We start from the raw sequence: 16,266 nt of genomic DNA, 5'->3' as shown, positions 1-16,266 counted from the left end.
ATTTGTCCTCCAGGATCGCAGAAGGATAAACTTAACCTCTCCCTGCTAGTTCATATTCATGCGATTTCCTCCGCTTCCGTTACCACATCAGATATTCGCATTGGTGCACATGTGCCATTTCTGCCTGGCTGTAGGAGTCTTGTGTCTTTGTCCTCTCACCTCCCACAACTTTTTAGATCTCACATAAGCATATATAAAAATATTTTCTGAAGTTATAGGTGAGGTGAAATATATGCCAGGGAAAAAAATCAGTGAGGAAATTATAGCTTCCACTAGTACAAAGACACCATGGAGACGCTGTACCCAGGTGGGTTGGGGCAGGAACTGTAGGGAGACATTCTGGACTGCTGTACGAGCCTACAATACAGTTATTAAAGAGCAAGAGCAGTGGAAGCCGCATAGCTAGTTGAGCTGGAAGGAGCCCAAAAAGGACTCTGAAACTTTTCCAGCATGAGTCAAAGAAAGTAACACATGCGATATGGGGTACTACCATATGACAGCAGCATTACAAATAATTTGGACCATTTGAGGGAAAGCAGCATAGGTCTCCAGGGAACCTCAAATGACTTTCTCCGCTCTGCTGTCCGGTCTCTAGTGTATTATCCCTAGCTTTCCTGCTACAAGAAAATTTCATGGTCTTCCAACACATGCCTAGTAATGAGATTTACAGAGGTCTAGATGGTACAGTTTCCATCTTAAAACCATCACCTGAACTGATCCGCTGCATTTAAATAAACACCAATTAGTGGTTTAGAGTATATCACACTGTGGGAAATAGGAGTGCCTGCCTTCAGAAGTTCTCAAACTACCTTCCAAATGAGCCTCACCATCCCCGATACAGTGATCCAGGGAAGAGTAGCTGTGGATTACCATCATAATTTTATAATGGCGCTAATCCTCATTTTAACTGTGAATGAAATTATCTAAGGTTTTATATTGTTAGTGTGTGCACAACTATCAAATGAATGTAGGGACTGGGAAATGTTTGGGATGTATTCTGAGTTTGCTTTTTATTTTTTAGATCTTTTTAAATCTATCTGGAAAATCTAGAATTCGTGAATGCATGTGTAGCATTTTTAAAGATAAAATTACAGATGATGTTTAAAAATGCTGGGAAGAGATTCTAAATATTTGTCCTTATACCTACACACACTGCACTCCTCGCTCCTCATCACAGAAACAGACAGAGACCATCGAAGCAAACCACAACCAGTTAAAAGGCAGGAGTGTGAGCCCAGTTGTACCTGATGCATCTACATCAAAATTCCCACATCTAAGACGCAGGGGTCATAGAAGAAGGAACAGAAAGATTGAAAGCCAGAGGAAGACAGTGTTTGCTATGAGATTGTGTCTCCTATGAATGTCAGAAGCTGTACCCATGAAATCTCATCAACATGACCACCTAAACATGACCTAAACAAGGATGACACCAGCAGACATGCTAACACAGAAGGGGGAAAGCTCAGGCAGCCTCAACCTCGGACAAAGAACTCAAGAAACTTGGCATCAAAAGAACAAATAATCCAATAAAAATGGGGTACAGACCTAAACAGAGAACTCTCGACAGAAGAATCTAAAATGTCTGAAAGACACTTAAGGAAATTCTCAACATCGTTAGCCATCAGAGAAATGCTAATCAAAACAACTCTGAGATTCCTTCTTACACATGTCAGAATGGCCGCGATCAAAACCACTGATGAAAACTTACACTGGAGAGGATGTGGGGTAAAGGGAACACTCCTTCATTGCTGGTGGGAGTGCAAACTGGTACAGCCCCTTTGGAGATCAGTATGGCAATTTCTCAGAAAATTAGGAAACAACCTTCCTCAAGACCCTGCAATACCACTTTTAGGTATATACACCCAAAGGATGCTCAATCATACTACAAGGACATTTGCTCAACTATGTTCATAGCAGCATTATTTGTAATAGCAAGAGCCTGGAAACAATCTAGATGCCACTCAACTGAAAAATTGATAAAGAAAATGTGTTACATTTACACAATAGAGTACTACACAGCAGTAAAAAAAATAATAACATCTTGAAATTTGCAGGCAAATGGATAGATCTAGAAAAAAAACATATTGAGTGAGGTAACCCAGACCCAGAAAGACAAATAATCGTATTACTCACTCATAAATGACTTTTAGACACAAAGCAAAAAAAAAAAAAAACAGCTTGTAATTCACAACCCCAGACAACCTAGACAACGAAGAGGACCTTAAGAAAGACATACATCTATAGGAAGGAGAAAAAGACAAGATTTCCTGCATAAATTGGGAGCATGGAGGTCATGGGAAAGAGTAAGCAGGGGAGAGGGAGGAAGGGAGGGGAGTGGAGATAAATGTATAGCTTAAAAAAAAAAGAGATACAGGCAATTAAGAAATGCTGAGAACAGGAGAAACAGTCTTCCCTAGGGAAGAACATTTCAATTAGCTATCAACAGCAAGCGGTCAGCCCTGAAAATGTATACACACAAGTAACATTATACAGACTGAACAGGTTACATTATGTACTTAGAAATATACATATATATGTATAGATATGAATGTATGTGTGTGAAAGAGATTTATCACATATATGCATAATTACAATTAAAGAAAAAGAGGCCATGAATTTGAAAGATAATAAAGGAAGCAGGGTAACATGGGAAGGATTTAGAAGGAAGAAAGGGAATGAAATGATGCAATTATGATCTCAAAAACCTGGGTTGGAAAGATGACTCGGCTAATAAAAAGGCTAGGTTCAAAACCAAAAATAATCTCAAAAACTTGAAAAAATAATCAGAACAATAACTTACAATAGGTTATCTACACACCAAGTTACACTTAAAGAAGTTATATCTGTCATGGTTTGGACAATGGCATGAAACTGTTAATGTGCTCTATAAGGTGATGGCTAGTTTCTCCATGTGTGACTAGGTACACAGAAGACAAAACATGTCTGACTGGTTGAATGCCTGAAATGACACAAAGTCTAACTGTGGTCACTACTTCCTTATTAGAACATGAGATTTCCAGGAACTGACACATTTGTGGTATTGTAAAGAATCATTTGAATTCTAACTATATTCTAGATGCAAACCTAGGACATGTAGAGGAAATCTAAAGGCTCCAAAATTCAAAATGTTTTGAATGCTGACATAACATCGGAAAATTCTTCACCTGGCCTCACGGGATGAGCTGCATTGAAAATGCAGGCAATACTAAAAGCTGCACAAAATGTCCTTGAGAATTAAGTATAACATATAATATGTTATATGAAACATATGAAGTGCATGTTCAGACATGGACCCATACCTAAAATGTTACAAATACTCCAAAATCTGAAAAAAATCTACAGTCAGAAATCCCACATAACCTGAGTGCCCACAGGACAAAGGACGCTGAGAAGAGGATTGAAAAAACCTAAGATTCGCCATGAATGTCCGTCCCTCGCCTGGCGCGGCTTAGGCCTCCGGCCCGAATGAACACAGGGCAAGCGCACCCTAGCTGAACATAGAGGACAATGAGGAATACTGAGAACTCAAGAACAATCGCAGTGGGTTTTTGATCCTACTGCACGTACTGGCTTTGGGGGAGCCTAGGCAGTCTGGATGCTCACCTTAGGAGACCTGGATAGAGGTGGGCGGTCCTTGGGCTTCCCACAGGTCAGGGAACCCTTATTGCTCTTAGAGCAGATGAGGGAGGGTGACTTGATTGGGGGAGGGGGAGGGAAATGGGAGGCGGTTGCGGGGAGGAGGCAGAAATCCTTAATAAATAAATAAATAAATAATAAAATAAAAAAGTAAAAAAAAATAAAAATAAAAAAAGAAAAACCAAAAAAAAAAAAAAGAAAAAACCTAAGATTGTACAAGTGAGGCCAAGTTCAAAGCTGACAAAATATTGTCCTTCCGTTTAAAGTTTTACTTTTGATGTCTTTTTACTCTCAGGAGACCTATTTTTCTAGTGACTAACTCTTAAAACGTTGGAATGTGGTTCTAACTGAGAATATTCCCCTGAGGGGTTCCCTTCATGAAACTGACAACCAAAACGCAAAATAGAAGGGGACATTCTCCAGGAAGTCAAGCATTAATGTCACAAGGTAGAAGGATGTGACCCAGTTGAGCAGTTAGTGGACTGGCAGCATCAAGGCAAGTCCCAAAGCAAACAGCCCTAGGCTCCTTGAAACCACCTGGCCTGCGAAGGAAGGCTTAGAAAGTGAACGGGCTTGCTCAAGAACACATTGTGTGCATCAGTGTTGAATCCAAGTCGAGCAGCAACAGTTGATGCCTGGTCCAGTGATTTTGTGAACAAGTTCACATGGGGATTCCAGTGTGTGTGTGCGCACGCGCGTGCATTTCAGGGCCTTTATTACTCATCTTTAACTTTTGAAATATTTGGTAAAAAGATGAAATACTCCACTGTAGAAAGTGTCACCTTTGAAGCAGAATGGATTTGAGTTTAAATTTAGCCCTACCTTTTGTTCGTTTTATGTCCTTGGGCCATTTTAGCATATAGGTCTCCAGTTTTCCTAATCTAGAAAGTACTAATTACTTCCTATTAGGATCACTTAAGGGAAGGAATTTAACCATGTGCCCAAATCACCTGGCACATAGCCCAGGTCTTCATGGGTATTTAACAATGGAAATAGACGGGCAACTAAAGCTAACAGAAAGACATGGAATCGGGGCTGAAAACAATACTTTTCTACTCAGACTGGGAATAACTCCTTGAGGAAAAGATATAGATTATTCTAAAAAATGCCAGTCTGATATTGTTCATGTGTATTATGGGATTTTACCAAAGCAGCAATGAGACACTGGGGCTACCGGGTTGTGGCTCAGGTCCAAATTCCTAACATCCTTGTGGCTTTGGCTAGAGAGCCCAACCTCAGAACTCTGTTCGGACTCTGTGTCCTCATTAGGAAAACAAGGAAAGGCCTAAGCATCTTTGCTTCCTTCCTTTAGGGTTACTCAAGGAGATCTGTAATGACCTTCACTGCTAAGTGACGATTCCCAGTAGGCAACGGAGGGGATTCATGGTCAGTCCCTCAGAAAGGGTTCATGGCCAACTGCTGGAGGGCTTCACAGCCAGCCACTGGGGTGTTCATGACCAGCTGTTGGGGTGGGGGTTCATGGCCAACTGCTCAAGGGGTTTATTGGCAGCTACTATGGGGGGTTCATGGATAGCCCCTCTCACAGGGTTCATGGCTGGCTTCTGGGAAGGGGTTCACAGCCAGTAGCTAGCAGATCTGTATATTCAGATGAATTTGCTCTCTTCATCATTGTGATAAAAACTCTAGTGGCAGGGGATTAGTTATTTTGAAGATGTCACTTAGTCTGTCTTTGAATTTTCTGTTCTGCGGTTACTTGTGTATGAAGTTGACTGATTTGAAACCATGAAACAGTCGGTTATGAAGTAACAGTGTGCTTGTTTCCTTGGCACAAAGACAGGAAGCAGTCAAACTGCAGTGACCCTGATCATGACTTTGGGACACCAACAAGGACCCAGTGATTTCCAGAAGAAAGAAAAGGAAAAGCAACAGGGGAAGCAGTACATTTATTAAGAGGCATGAAAATGCAGGAACTCATAAAGTATTACATTATGAATTAATGTAGTATCATTTACCCAGTGGAAAAAATAGCCAAAAATCCATGAGCAAACTGTATTGTATAAGTGAGATGATTATACATTTGATCTCTAATCATTTCCTTCCCCCATCCTCTATTAGTAGCAGCAATTTTTAAATGATGACTGAAAAAGCTGTTACAAATAAACATCACATGGGGAGAAACATTTTAAGAATGCTCTTTTGAAAATGAACCAGTGCAAACTATCCAAACTGTGAAGACCGCCGTGAGACTCGGGGCTCATCTTCACAGAAGGAGAAAATAAAAACACTGAACATTTGCTAACTAAGAAATGAAAATGCAAACTACATTTTCATCAGTGAAAAATAATACATGTGGATATTATTTAAAAAAACATTCTTAACCAGCGACTGCAATGATTACATTTACAAATGTTCATTCAAGTACTGATACTCAATAAGCATTCAAATTGTCATCGAACGTGATGTGAGACTGGACAAGCCAGGACAAGGCTAGTAAGAAAAGGGCCATATCAACAGGAGGCAGGCGACCCTTAGAATACTGTAGTTGGTTTCATTTTGGTTTTGACTATAAAGGATCTTTCATGGTCAACGTTTTTTGTTTTTTATCTGCGAGGACCCATGGAACATCTCACAACAGCTAATTAAAAAGTTATTTCTATAAAATGAGTCAACAACACCTAAACAAACATTCAAAAACTCAACTTTAGCTGATGATGATGATAAGGCAAAAATATGTTTTCTTTGGCAAGAAGTTGTTAATTCCTTACCAAATGTTGGTTCGTGGGCTTTGTAGACACTGTAAGAACACTTTGGTTATTTACCAAAGGGCTATCTATGGACTGGGCTGAGAGTCAGAAACTTTCCACAGCAGGAACCGCAGCAGAGAGCTACAGCAAAGTCATGCTGGAATCAGCATCGCTTGTGTGATTACCGTCATTAAGAACTCTTCCTTCAAATAGCTCCTTCCTAATCATGGCCTGAGTCTCAGGCTTTAGCAAAAGTTCCTTGATCTGTTTCACTTTGGACTTCAGCTCCATCCTTTCTCGCTGCAAAGCTTCATTGATTAAGTCTTGGATCCCAACTGGCTTCTTGCCTACAGGGAAAAGATTATATAACACATTTAAAGTACAAATATCAATGAAATACATTAAATATGGCACACTGAGTTATCAAAATAAGGCTGAAAAAACCTTTAAAATGTTACCCACGTTTCATAGAAAAGGTTGCATTTTGCCAAAAATATATAATTTATGTGAAACTTAATTTACTGTAAATAAAGATCATGGCATGGTAACAACACCCTGGGGACAAACGTAAAACATTGTGAACTCAGTACACTCATGATCGTCTCAACAGCGACAAACTGAACTCAGTACTGGACAGCTGTGTGCAAGTTTTGGCCTCAGATGAAGTAGTCAAATGTTCTAAGCGATGTAAACAAACGGCAGTATTCCAGCGGTGGCCAGTCCTCTCCCTCAGCCTGGCACGCCTTCCCAAAGTGCCCACTCTCCCTTGTGCACGCTTGATGATACATGAACTTGGGATTGCTCTTCTGTGAATTAATTTCTCCTGCAGGCCCCAGGGCCCCATTCTCTTCTGTCGTGTCGCAGCAACGCCAACGCATCAATCATAAACGAGTTAGGCGATCTCCGGGGCTTGAACAAGACACTTAGATAGCACATCGTAAGTCAGTCTGCGACCTAGCAGAGGAGCAGGGATGCTTTTCACAGAGCAGCGGGAACAGATTCCACTCTCACTTCCTGTTATTATCACTGCCTTTGCCATTCTGATTGGCCTCTTCAGCTTTGGTGGAGTTCCCCTCCCCCAGCTGCTTTTTGTTCTGCGTTTCTTCCAAATACTGCTGGACAGCCTTGAGCACGGCGTTCTCCACCAGCCTCTTACTGAGCCTGACCAGTTCAGCATCCTCAGGCTCCCCTCGGTCCTTCTCACCTACATTCCACAAGAGAAGAGAGGTCACTGAGCTCATATTGCCATAGCAACGAGGCCACTGGGGCCCAGCTAGTTCAGCTAGTTAAAAGAGCAAGTGTCCTTCACTCTGGCAAATGGGATCTATAAATCCAACAAGAGTGGGTTGCCTTTTCTTATGACATTTGTCCAAGTATGAGCCTGCCTATTGCTGAAGACAGTCCATTAGGCATGCCCTTGCCTGTGGCCTTCCCATTTCTACAAGGTTTTCGTGCTCCTCTCTCGCCCAAGGCTAATTAATAGCTGCTGTTCAGCTACTTCTGGCCCACACCTGAGGTCTCAGGCACAGGAATTCACCAAGGAGATCCGGATCTGCAGCTCCCTCGCCAATTCTAATTACCAGGGAATCAAGAGTCCCCTCTTATCTCACAACTTGGGACCACTCATTCTAAAATGCTTGGCATGGAGATTGGCTGTCCATAAGCTCCCAGCACTCACACCAAGGCAAATGCAGTAACCAGTGCCAGTAGCCGTGGTTTAAAATAGGACTGCAAGACCAGCATTCTGTGTTTAGAATCTCATTGCTCTCACTGTAACTCAAGAGGCAGGAAATTCTCCCAAGAAGAGTTAAGACCCTTATGGTAACTTCCTAGATGTCACTGTCTTCTGATCATTCCGCCAACCCGCTAGTGATGATCCAGGTGTAAGTAAATATTCACTTTACTGTTGTGTAAAAGAGTTACTTCTTCCATGTCCTATTGCTCTACGTCACCCTGCCACCCATGCAAATCCTCTCTTTATTGGGGAAAAGCAAAGGAACTCTCGCTAAGTGCACTCCCTCCCTCCATTGATGTAGGTTGGAAAGCAGAGGGATGGTGTTGGAAAACTCATCACACCACCCACAGTAAGACAAGCTCAGTGTGGGACAATCACCCAAGGGCTCATGATGACAAAGTCAGTGCGACACCTGCATGCTGGGGCCTGGGACAGGAGGATACCATGAGTGTAAGCAGGAAGACAGATGTTATTTTCCACCCTCATATATAACAGGGCTTGGAGAACAAAAGAAAAGGTACCAAGGTAAAGCCTGGCCCCAGATGGACTTCCGAGTCCTGTTATTTGTCTACAACACGCATGCGGGACTGCTAAATATCCATCCCCAATGCCGAGGGACAGACATCGCAAAGGAAAGCAAGGATGGGTTAGGATCAACCTAGAGAAATGCCTTAGCAACTGCTTCCCCCTCAAACCTGGCAATATGGTAACAAAGAGCAGAAGTTTAAGCACATGCACAGTGCAAAACATGTTCAGAATTAACTGAGCTTTGATTTGGTGATAATTATAAGGAATCTCTAACCAGATACATCATGATATTGTGTAAAGAAGAAAGCAATCATTAACTAATACAACTTTTGGTAAAAGTTCAGATTTTACTAGTAAGTACTAGGCAAGGAAATGTTGCCTAGTATTTAAATTATTTGCTCTCAATCTTAAAGCACAGCATTTACCCTGTGCAGATGATATTTCTACACGCATTACATGCAACTATTTGTATAGCGGCTCTTCAAATTTAAAACGGAAAATGAGATGCAAATGAAGAGATGCTATTTAAGTGCCTGTCACAGCCCTGGAAAGGACTTTTGAAATCTCTCACCCAGGCCAGTGACTACTTTTGTGGACCATTCCAGAACCCTAGTCAGCTTTCTCACTGGTAAGATAACAAGGTTGGATTTAATTAATCAATAACTCATCCTCCAAAATCCCTCTCAGGTCTAATATTATGAAGCTTGTTATTTCTGTCAGTGAAGTGTCTCTGTGGCTTTAAATGTTCCAGTTATTTGAAATACCCTGAGTGTGTGGTACAGACTTGTATTCCCATACTCAGGACAAAAGTTCAAGGCTAGCATGATTTACAGAGGAGACCCTGCCTCAGCACCTTTCCCGAACAGAGAAGTCTGGAATATAAAAGCCTTTCCATAGAATGCTAATTTCCCTTCTGGCTGTCCTATTTTTGTTCATGCTTTTACTATTATCCAAGTCAATCAAACTTAAAAAATGATTATCTCTGACTTTCCTGCCCTTCATGAGCACACTTAATTGCAGAACACTGTCAATATGTGCTTCATAATCTCGCCTGCCTACAAGTCACCCGACAAAATGCCTCTAGATTAACTTTTCTAAAATGTCCCTTTCAGACTGGGGGTGGTGGCACACACCTTTTACCCCAGTGCTTAGGAGGCAGAGGCAGGAGGATCTCGATGAATTTGATCTACAGCCTGATCTACAGATCGAGCTCCAGGTCAGTCAGGGCTACACAGTGAGACCCTGTCTCAAAAAACAAAAACAAAAAAAGGAAAAAGAAAAGAAGTTAATTTGTTAATGAAAAATAAGATAAAATATAAAAATATCCCTTTCAGTCTCCATTTACCAGGGAAACAAGCTGGCACTTCAAGATTTCCCAAAATCTGCCTAAACAGCTGCTATTGCCTCAGTTCTGTGATCGAATTCCAACACCCACAGAAGCTTCCAGATCATTCTCCACTACCAGACGACCCTACCCTCTTCCTTCTAATTAAAATTTTACTTACTCCATGAAATGTCCCTTGCCTTGCTGGCTGGACAGCAAACTGCTTCTAGATTCCAGGGTCTCTGCGTATGCAGTGCATCGCCATTTGGCTATTCGGTCATTTATTCAACAAATATGCCTAAAGTTTCTACCAAGTGCCTATAAAATATAGCCTATATTTTCTCAGCCTATAGAAATACAACAGAGAACAAAACAAAATGAGATCCTATTGGCTTTCTTCTTAATTCTTTTATAAATTATGGGCATTCTTTATGAATTCATTCACAAAGGGATAGTCTGATGCCCGGGAAGATGGTCCAGTCAGGAACATGCCTGCATGCAAGCATGGAATCTGAGTTTGGATGGTAGGCACCCACATAAAAAACTGGGCACAGTAGTACCCATCTGTAACCCTGGCACTAGGAAAGCAGAGAAAGGAGGAGCCTGGAGCTCACTGGCCAACTATTCTACCCATTGGTAAACTCCAGATTCACAGAGAAACCTTATGAACATAAGGTTGCGGTATGGCCACGGAAACAGCTGACATCTATCTCTGGCCTCTCATGCATGCATTCATACATGCATGTACACCTGCATGTACACATGCATCCACCTACATGTACATGTACCCCACACACATACGCAGGCTTGAGGACAGAAAATGTGGTAAGTCTGTTCCCTTCCTCTGTGCTAACAGATGGCACAGTTTATCCATCACAATAAGAGCTCAATAAATGTTTTTTGGGGTTCTGCCTAGTGAATTTTTATTGAAATCCTTGAAAGCAGTAGCAACAGTTTTGAATATTATTATTGCCCTATATAAATAGCACACCATGGCCAGGAATTTACATGGCCAGAAATTTAATTGCAAAATTAAATCTAAACAAGAGCAGAGAATTACAGAATAACTCAAATATCTACGTGAAAAATATGCATTAGTTTTACCCAATGAACTTGATCAATAAGACAAAATATTTCTCCAAATGATGATCAGAAATTAACAATTCACAATAACAAATTATCTCACTAACCAACCCCAAAATTAGCAAATCTTCCAGATCAGACCTGACTCAAGCTTCCCCACATAGTTTCTGCAAACCCACTCAGGCTGTTAATATTGTCTCACAGCAAACTGGCCATGGTGCACATGACGATAATCTTAGCACTTGGGGAGGGTCAGGCAGGAGGATGAGAAATGCAAGCCCATCCTGCGCTACATAGGGAGCTTAGGGCCAAACTAGGATACATGCACCCTGTAAACGTTTTTACTTGTGTATGCACGCATACACATGTGTCCTGGGAAGGCAGAGCTCTATAAGAATGCACTTGTCCAAGAAGCCAGAATCTTCATTCCAGCAAGAACTTACAGCTAATTCAACATAAGAGACATTTTCAGATTAAAGTTCTGCTATATTTTTCCTCTGCTTCATACTTGCAGAAGGACAGCAGTCTCTCAGCCTAACCTCCCAGATACAGGTCACTCCTGCATGCCTCCTTAACAATGGCAGCTCACCACAGGATGGCAACATACACAACTCTTTTAATTCCAGCAAGATACTTACAACAATATTCCTAACAAAAGCATCAAAATCATGATCAAAAATATCCTTTCTTGGTTTACTGACTCTCATACCTACTTAACAGATTACCGTTTGCCTTCGATACTGCATTTGTGAAATCTCCCTGACATATGTTTAGTGGTAGTGTTTGAGACATGGAACTCATTAGATAGCCTAGAATGGCTAGAAAAGACAACAATCCCCGTCTCAACCTTTGAAATGCAGGAATTACAGGCATAACCCACTACACCCAGCTACATTATTTCCGTGAAAATCCTGAGTAATATAAAAGTAGTGAAAAATCTTTTAAAACAACACAATACCATCAAAGGTGGTGGCTCATGCCAATAACCCCAGCACGTGGGGGACCATGACCGGAGGATAAGCTGAAGTCTAGTCTATCTTTTATAGCGAGTTTGGACCGCTCTAGACTAGAAAATGAACATAGCCAAAAATATCATTCACTTGAGGAGAATAACCCATTCAACACGGTATGTCCCGAAAGGCACAAAGTTAGGGTATTTTTCAGCAAACTTTACGTGAGTACTTAGGAGTAAGCAAGTCAATAAGAGTGTGGCGCCATTTATTCATGGACTTCACCCATTGCTCTGGCTCTGTTTATATTTACCTGAGAACTTTGGTACCAATACAAGCCAGTGAAAAGGGTTATTTTTTGTGATCATAAAAAGGAAGTAGCTCCTCAGGGGCAGAAAGAAAATTTTAGAACTTCTAGGATAATTTAAAGTGAGTCTTAGTGTAGCTCCATTGATCTTAACAAGCTAGCTGAGCTGACCCAACAAAAGCTGGGTTGATGTCAAATGAAAGGCTCTAGAGATTGCCACTGCCTACTGACAACATCTAAGTGTCTATTTGTACTGACAGGAATAAATCAATAGACAGCAATTTGATTTTTTAAAAAGCAGAAAATAAACCATACAAATCGAAGAGGGAGAGAGAGAGGTGGAGGATGAAGGGAGGGGGAAACACACACACACACTCACCCACACAGTGAGGAGACATCAAAATGAGAGCATTCACACCGAGAACACTAGCAGTTGTCCCTACACACCAAGCCTCAAAAGCCTTATTTAGGAGAGCAAATTTCCTCTGACACCCTACAGCAGCTCTGTGGCTGTCACCATGCCACAAAAAGAGCATATTGTACTATACCATAAGCCCTATGGATACTGTTTGCATTATCATGACAAAACACAAAAGAAGAAAAGCTGAAAGGTTTATGAGTGTTCAGAGGCATACACACAAAAGGGAAGCTGGTAGGAAGTCTGGGCTCTATCACACCATGCCATGCTGAAAACCTACAAAAGAATGCATGGAAAGACGAGCAGCAAGAGAAGAGGACAAGGTTCCCCAGAAAGCAGCACCTGACCTAAGGGGCTCTCCAATGTGATTAAAATAATAATAGCAAGAAAGGAAAGTCAGAAAATGGGAAGGAAGTCTCTCAACTGAAACGCTGCACCCAGGGAGAAATATAAGTATTAAAAGCCACTGATACTTATGGCGAACATGCCTATAATCCTAGTACTTGGAGGACAGGGACTGGAGGAGCCAGAGTTCAAGGTTATCACTGGCTATACAGTAAGTTCAAGACATATTGTATCAAAATTCAAAACAAACAAAAACAGCACAGAACCAGTTACTGGAACAGCACTGGAGAAAAGGAAGGTGTGGGAGAAGCTGTTACTGATGCAAGCTTTTCTGGAAAGATCTGGGGAGAAACCCCACACGAAGAGGCTCAGTAGCCGAATGGGCTTTATGCTCCATAAGCCTGTATCTCACACTAAACTGAAGTCACCTGTGGCTCATCAACACTGAGAGTAAAAAGACTCCCTCCCCTCCACTAGGAAAAACTCCTGAGAGTTCCCAACAAAGGTGAAGTCAGTGAGGCAAGTGTGGGCAAGGTAGGCCTTGGGACACGAGGAGACAAGACTGCGCGAGGAAAATGTGCCAGGTGGCCAACAAACCTGAGAGTGACGGGGTGTGTGTGTGTGTGTGTGTGTGTGTGTGTGTGTGTGTGTAGCCTGTAATGCGTGACAACGGTTCCCCACACAACTGTTCAGAGCCACTAAGAACCGCAAAGCAGTGGGAAAGCCACCTTTGTGATGCTTCTGAACTCTCACAGACGGCCTCGCAGTTCTTCAGTTAAAATGGCCAGGCATCGCTGTCCCGTGCCGGAATCACAGAACTAGGAAGATGGAGGTTGGAGAACTAAAAGTTAGGTGATACTGTGGGTTACACAGTAAGGACTGGGGGCTGAAAAAAAAGGAGGAAATGAAATAAAAAAACAACTTCACTTGGGTCTGAAAGGAGGCTACCTCGACATCTTCCCACTACTTGCATAATTTTACACCTGCATAATTTTACACTCAAGAATCCTAATTATGTCTGCCTTAGAAGAGGACTCCTGTTCTGAACTGTGGCCATCTTGTCTTGCGTCTGCTGAGTTACAGGAAGCACTAACTACAGGCCTGTGGGCTACTCACAAAGCTATCACAGCACTCACATCAACCCTACACATCCCCTTCAATGAAGTGTGCTAAGACAGGCAAGGCTCCTCTCTCCACATTCTCAACGTTAAACTGACACTGTCCTTAGACCCTTGTCTGTGGAAGGATTTGGCTGTACATCCTAGGAAACCATTTACATAAACTGATGGAGGAGGGTCGTCTGTCTATCTGTTGCTTTCATTGGTTAATTAATAAAGAAACTGCTTGGCCTGATAGGTCAGAACATAGGTGGGAGGAGTAGACAGAACAGAATACCGGGAAGAAGGGAAGTGAGGTCAGCCGCCATGGAGCCAGCCACCAGGTCAGACATGCTGAATCTTTCCCCGTAAGCCACCACCTAGTGGTGCTACACAGATTATTAGAAATGAGTTAATCAAGATGTGAGAGTTAGCCAATAAGAGGCTTGAGCTAATGGGCCAAGCAGTGTTTAAAAGAATACAATTTGTGTGCTGTTATTTCGGGTGTAAAGCTAGCCAGGCGGGAGCCGGGCGGGACGAAAAGCAGGCCTGCTCGCCTCAACAAGTGGCGCCCCTCACTACAATAAATAAAGCTGCTCTTGGTCAGCACCCAGGCTTTCCCCACAACACACAAGCAAAACGCTAAACCCCTTAGAGCACAGGTTCATACTGGTACGTTTTATTCTGGATTCTGTAAAAAGGTGTACGTGGGAAAGGCACTGTGCTTCGGGTACAAAGAGCACCCAAGGGTAGGGGCCACATGTAGTATGTCCCTCCATTTACCACACCCTTGTCAATTTTAAATTGTGATAGGGGACTGGAGAGCAACTAAACTGAGTATCAACTGTTGTCTTCAGAAAAGTAAGGAGCAGATGAGGTCTCAAAAGCACACAGCCTGCAGTCTGAGGGGCTGCGGCAGTTGTCCAGGCAACCACAGCCAAAGCTGTCAATAAGGACAAAGCTAGGAGCCCTTTGGGTTTCTTTTTGGAGGGAGAAGGGACTTCTCATCCACACTTATCAGCCCGCCTGTGCCTGCACTTTGTCCCATTATCCCTGAACTGCAGTATGGAGCCAGGTTCCCGAGCCACACATCCTCATAGGAGCTTCCAAGTCACATGACTTAGGATGACTCCTATCACCTGGGCTTTATAGACAATGGTTCATGTAGTCATATCAAAGATGGAAAAAGACAAAGTTATATTTGTAAGCCAGTCTCCCTAAGGAGTCTCTTGACTTCATTTTTCTAAGAGATGTTTCTGTGTCTCTTTTTGCAGCCTCTGCAAATGGCTCACACTCACCAACTGAAGGTCAGAGATTTTTAATTTGGGTAAAACCAAGAGTTAACTATAAAATCTACCAAAATTATTCAATCAAATATAAAAACACACATATACAAAACAAATCAAAGGTAAAAGATGGAAGATTCGCCACAGCCAGGGACTATGACCAAAAGAAGGCCAGATAATCCATACCAGACAATGCACATCTCGGAAGAGAGAGAGAGAGAGCGCACAATCATGTAACACACAGGAATCAATTCAAGAGGAAATAAAATCCCTGAAGAGGACTGTGTTGTCTGTCCATACTGCTGTTCTAGAATACTGAGCAACCCACAAGTAACTGAATTCAATTTCTCATAGCTCTGGAGGGAGTTCCAAAATGAAGGCTCTGGAATTTGCACTTCTGGGGGTCCCCTCCTATGTCCTGACATGGTAAAGGGCAGGAAGGCACACAGGCACCAAGGCCCTTGGTGAAGCCCCTTTATGAAAGCACCTCATCTCCTGCCACAGGTGAACACCTCACCTCTCCATCCCTCACACTGGCAACACCTGAGCTGGAGGAGCCTCCTCAAACTACGGCACTGACAGACTTGTGGCAAACTGACAGAATTAAGAAGTTAATAATTCTTTCCTGCAGTTTTAAAATTCAGCACCACTTTCAAGAACAGAAATAAACATGAACAAATTTCATGAAAATACAGATTATGTGAACCGCACTAACAAAAAATCCACCTTAATAAAAATTATATGAGACACCACTCCATAACAGAAGAATAAAAATTATTTTTAGTGCATAGGAAACTTTTACCAAAGAGAGATCATCTCTCAGTCATAAAATAAGCTGAAAAATGAAGAAGT

At 42.1% G+C, this 16,266-nt stretch overlaps 1 protein-coding gene across 8 annotated transcripts in view; it reads right to left on the bottom strand.

Moving 5' to 3' along the window:
• Positions 1-5,523: 5,523 nt before the first annotated feature.
• Akap7 (A-kinase anchoring protein 7) overlaps positions 5,524-16,266 on the bottom strand; it is a 131,598-nt gene continuing 120,855 nt past the window's right edge. For 5 of the 8 annotated variants that reach the window (XM_075947436.1, XM_075947416.1, XM_075947431.1 and 2 more), the window contains one exon: positions 5,524-6,688. In XM_075947436.1, the coding sequence (XP_075803551.1) occupies positions 6,483-6,688 (206 nt within the window). In that variant the 3' untranslated portion in view covers positions 5,524-6,482. Of the gene's footprint in view, positions 7,546-16,266 lie in introns of all 8 variants that reach the window. The other 3 variants (XM_075947426.1, XM_075947468.1, XM_075947460.1) reach the window with 1 other exon arrangement.

The sequence above is a fragment of the Microtus pennsylvanicus genome, chromosome 1 (assembly GCF_037038515.1).
Source record: "Microtus pennsylvanicus isolate mMicPen1 chromosome 1, mMicPen1.hap1, whole genome shotgun sequence".
NCBI lineage: Eukaryota > Metazoa > Chordata > Mammalia > Rodentia > Cricetidae > Microtus > Microtus pennsylvanicus.
Note: the sequence above shows the minus strand (reverse complement) of the source record. Positions and strands in the feature narration are given on the sequence as shown.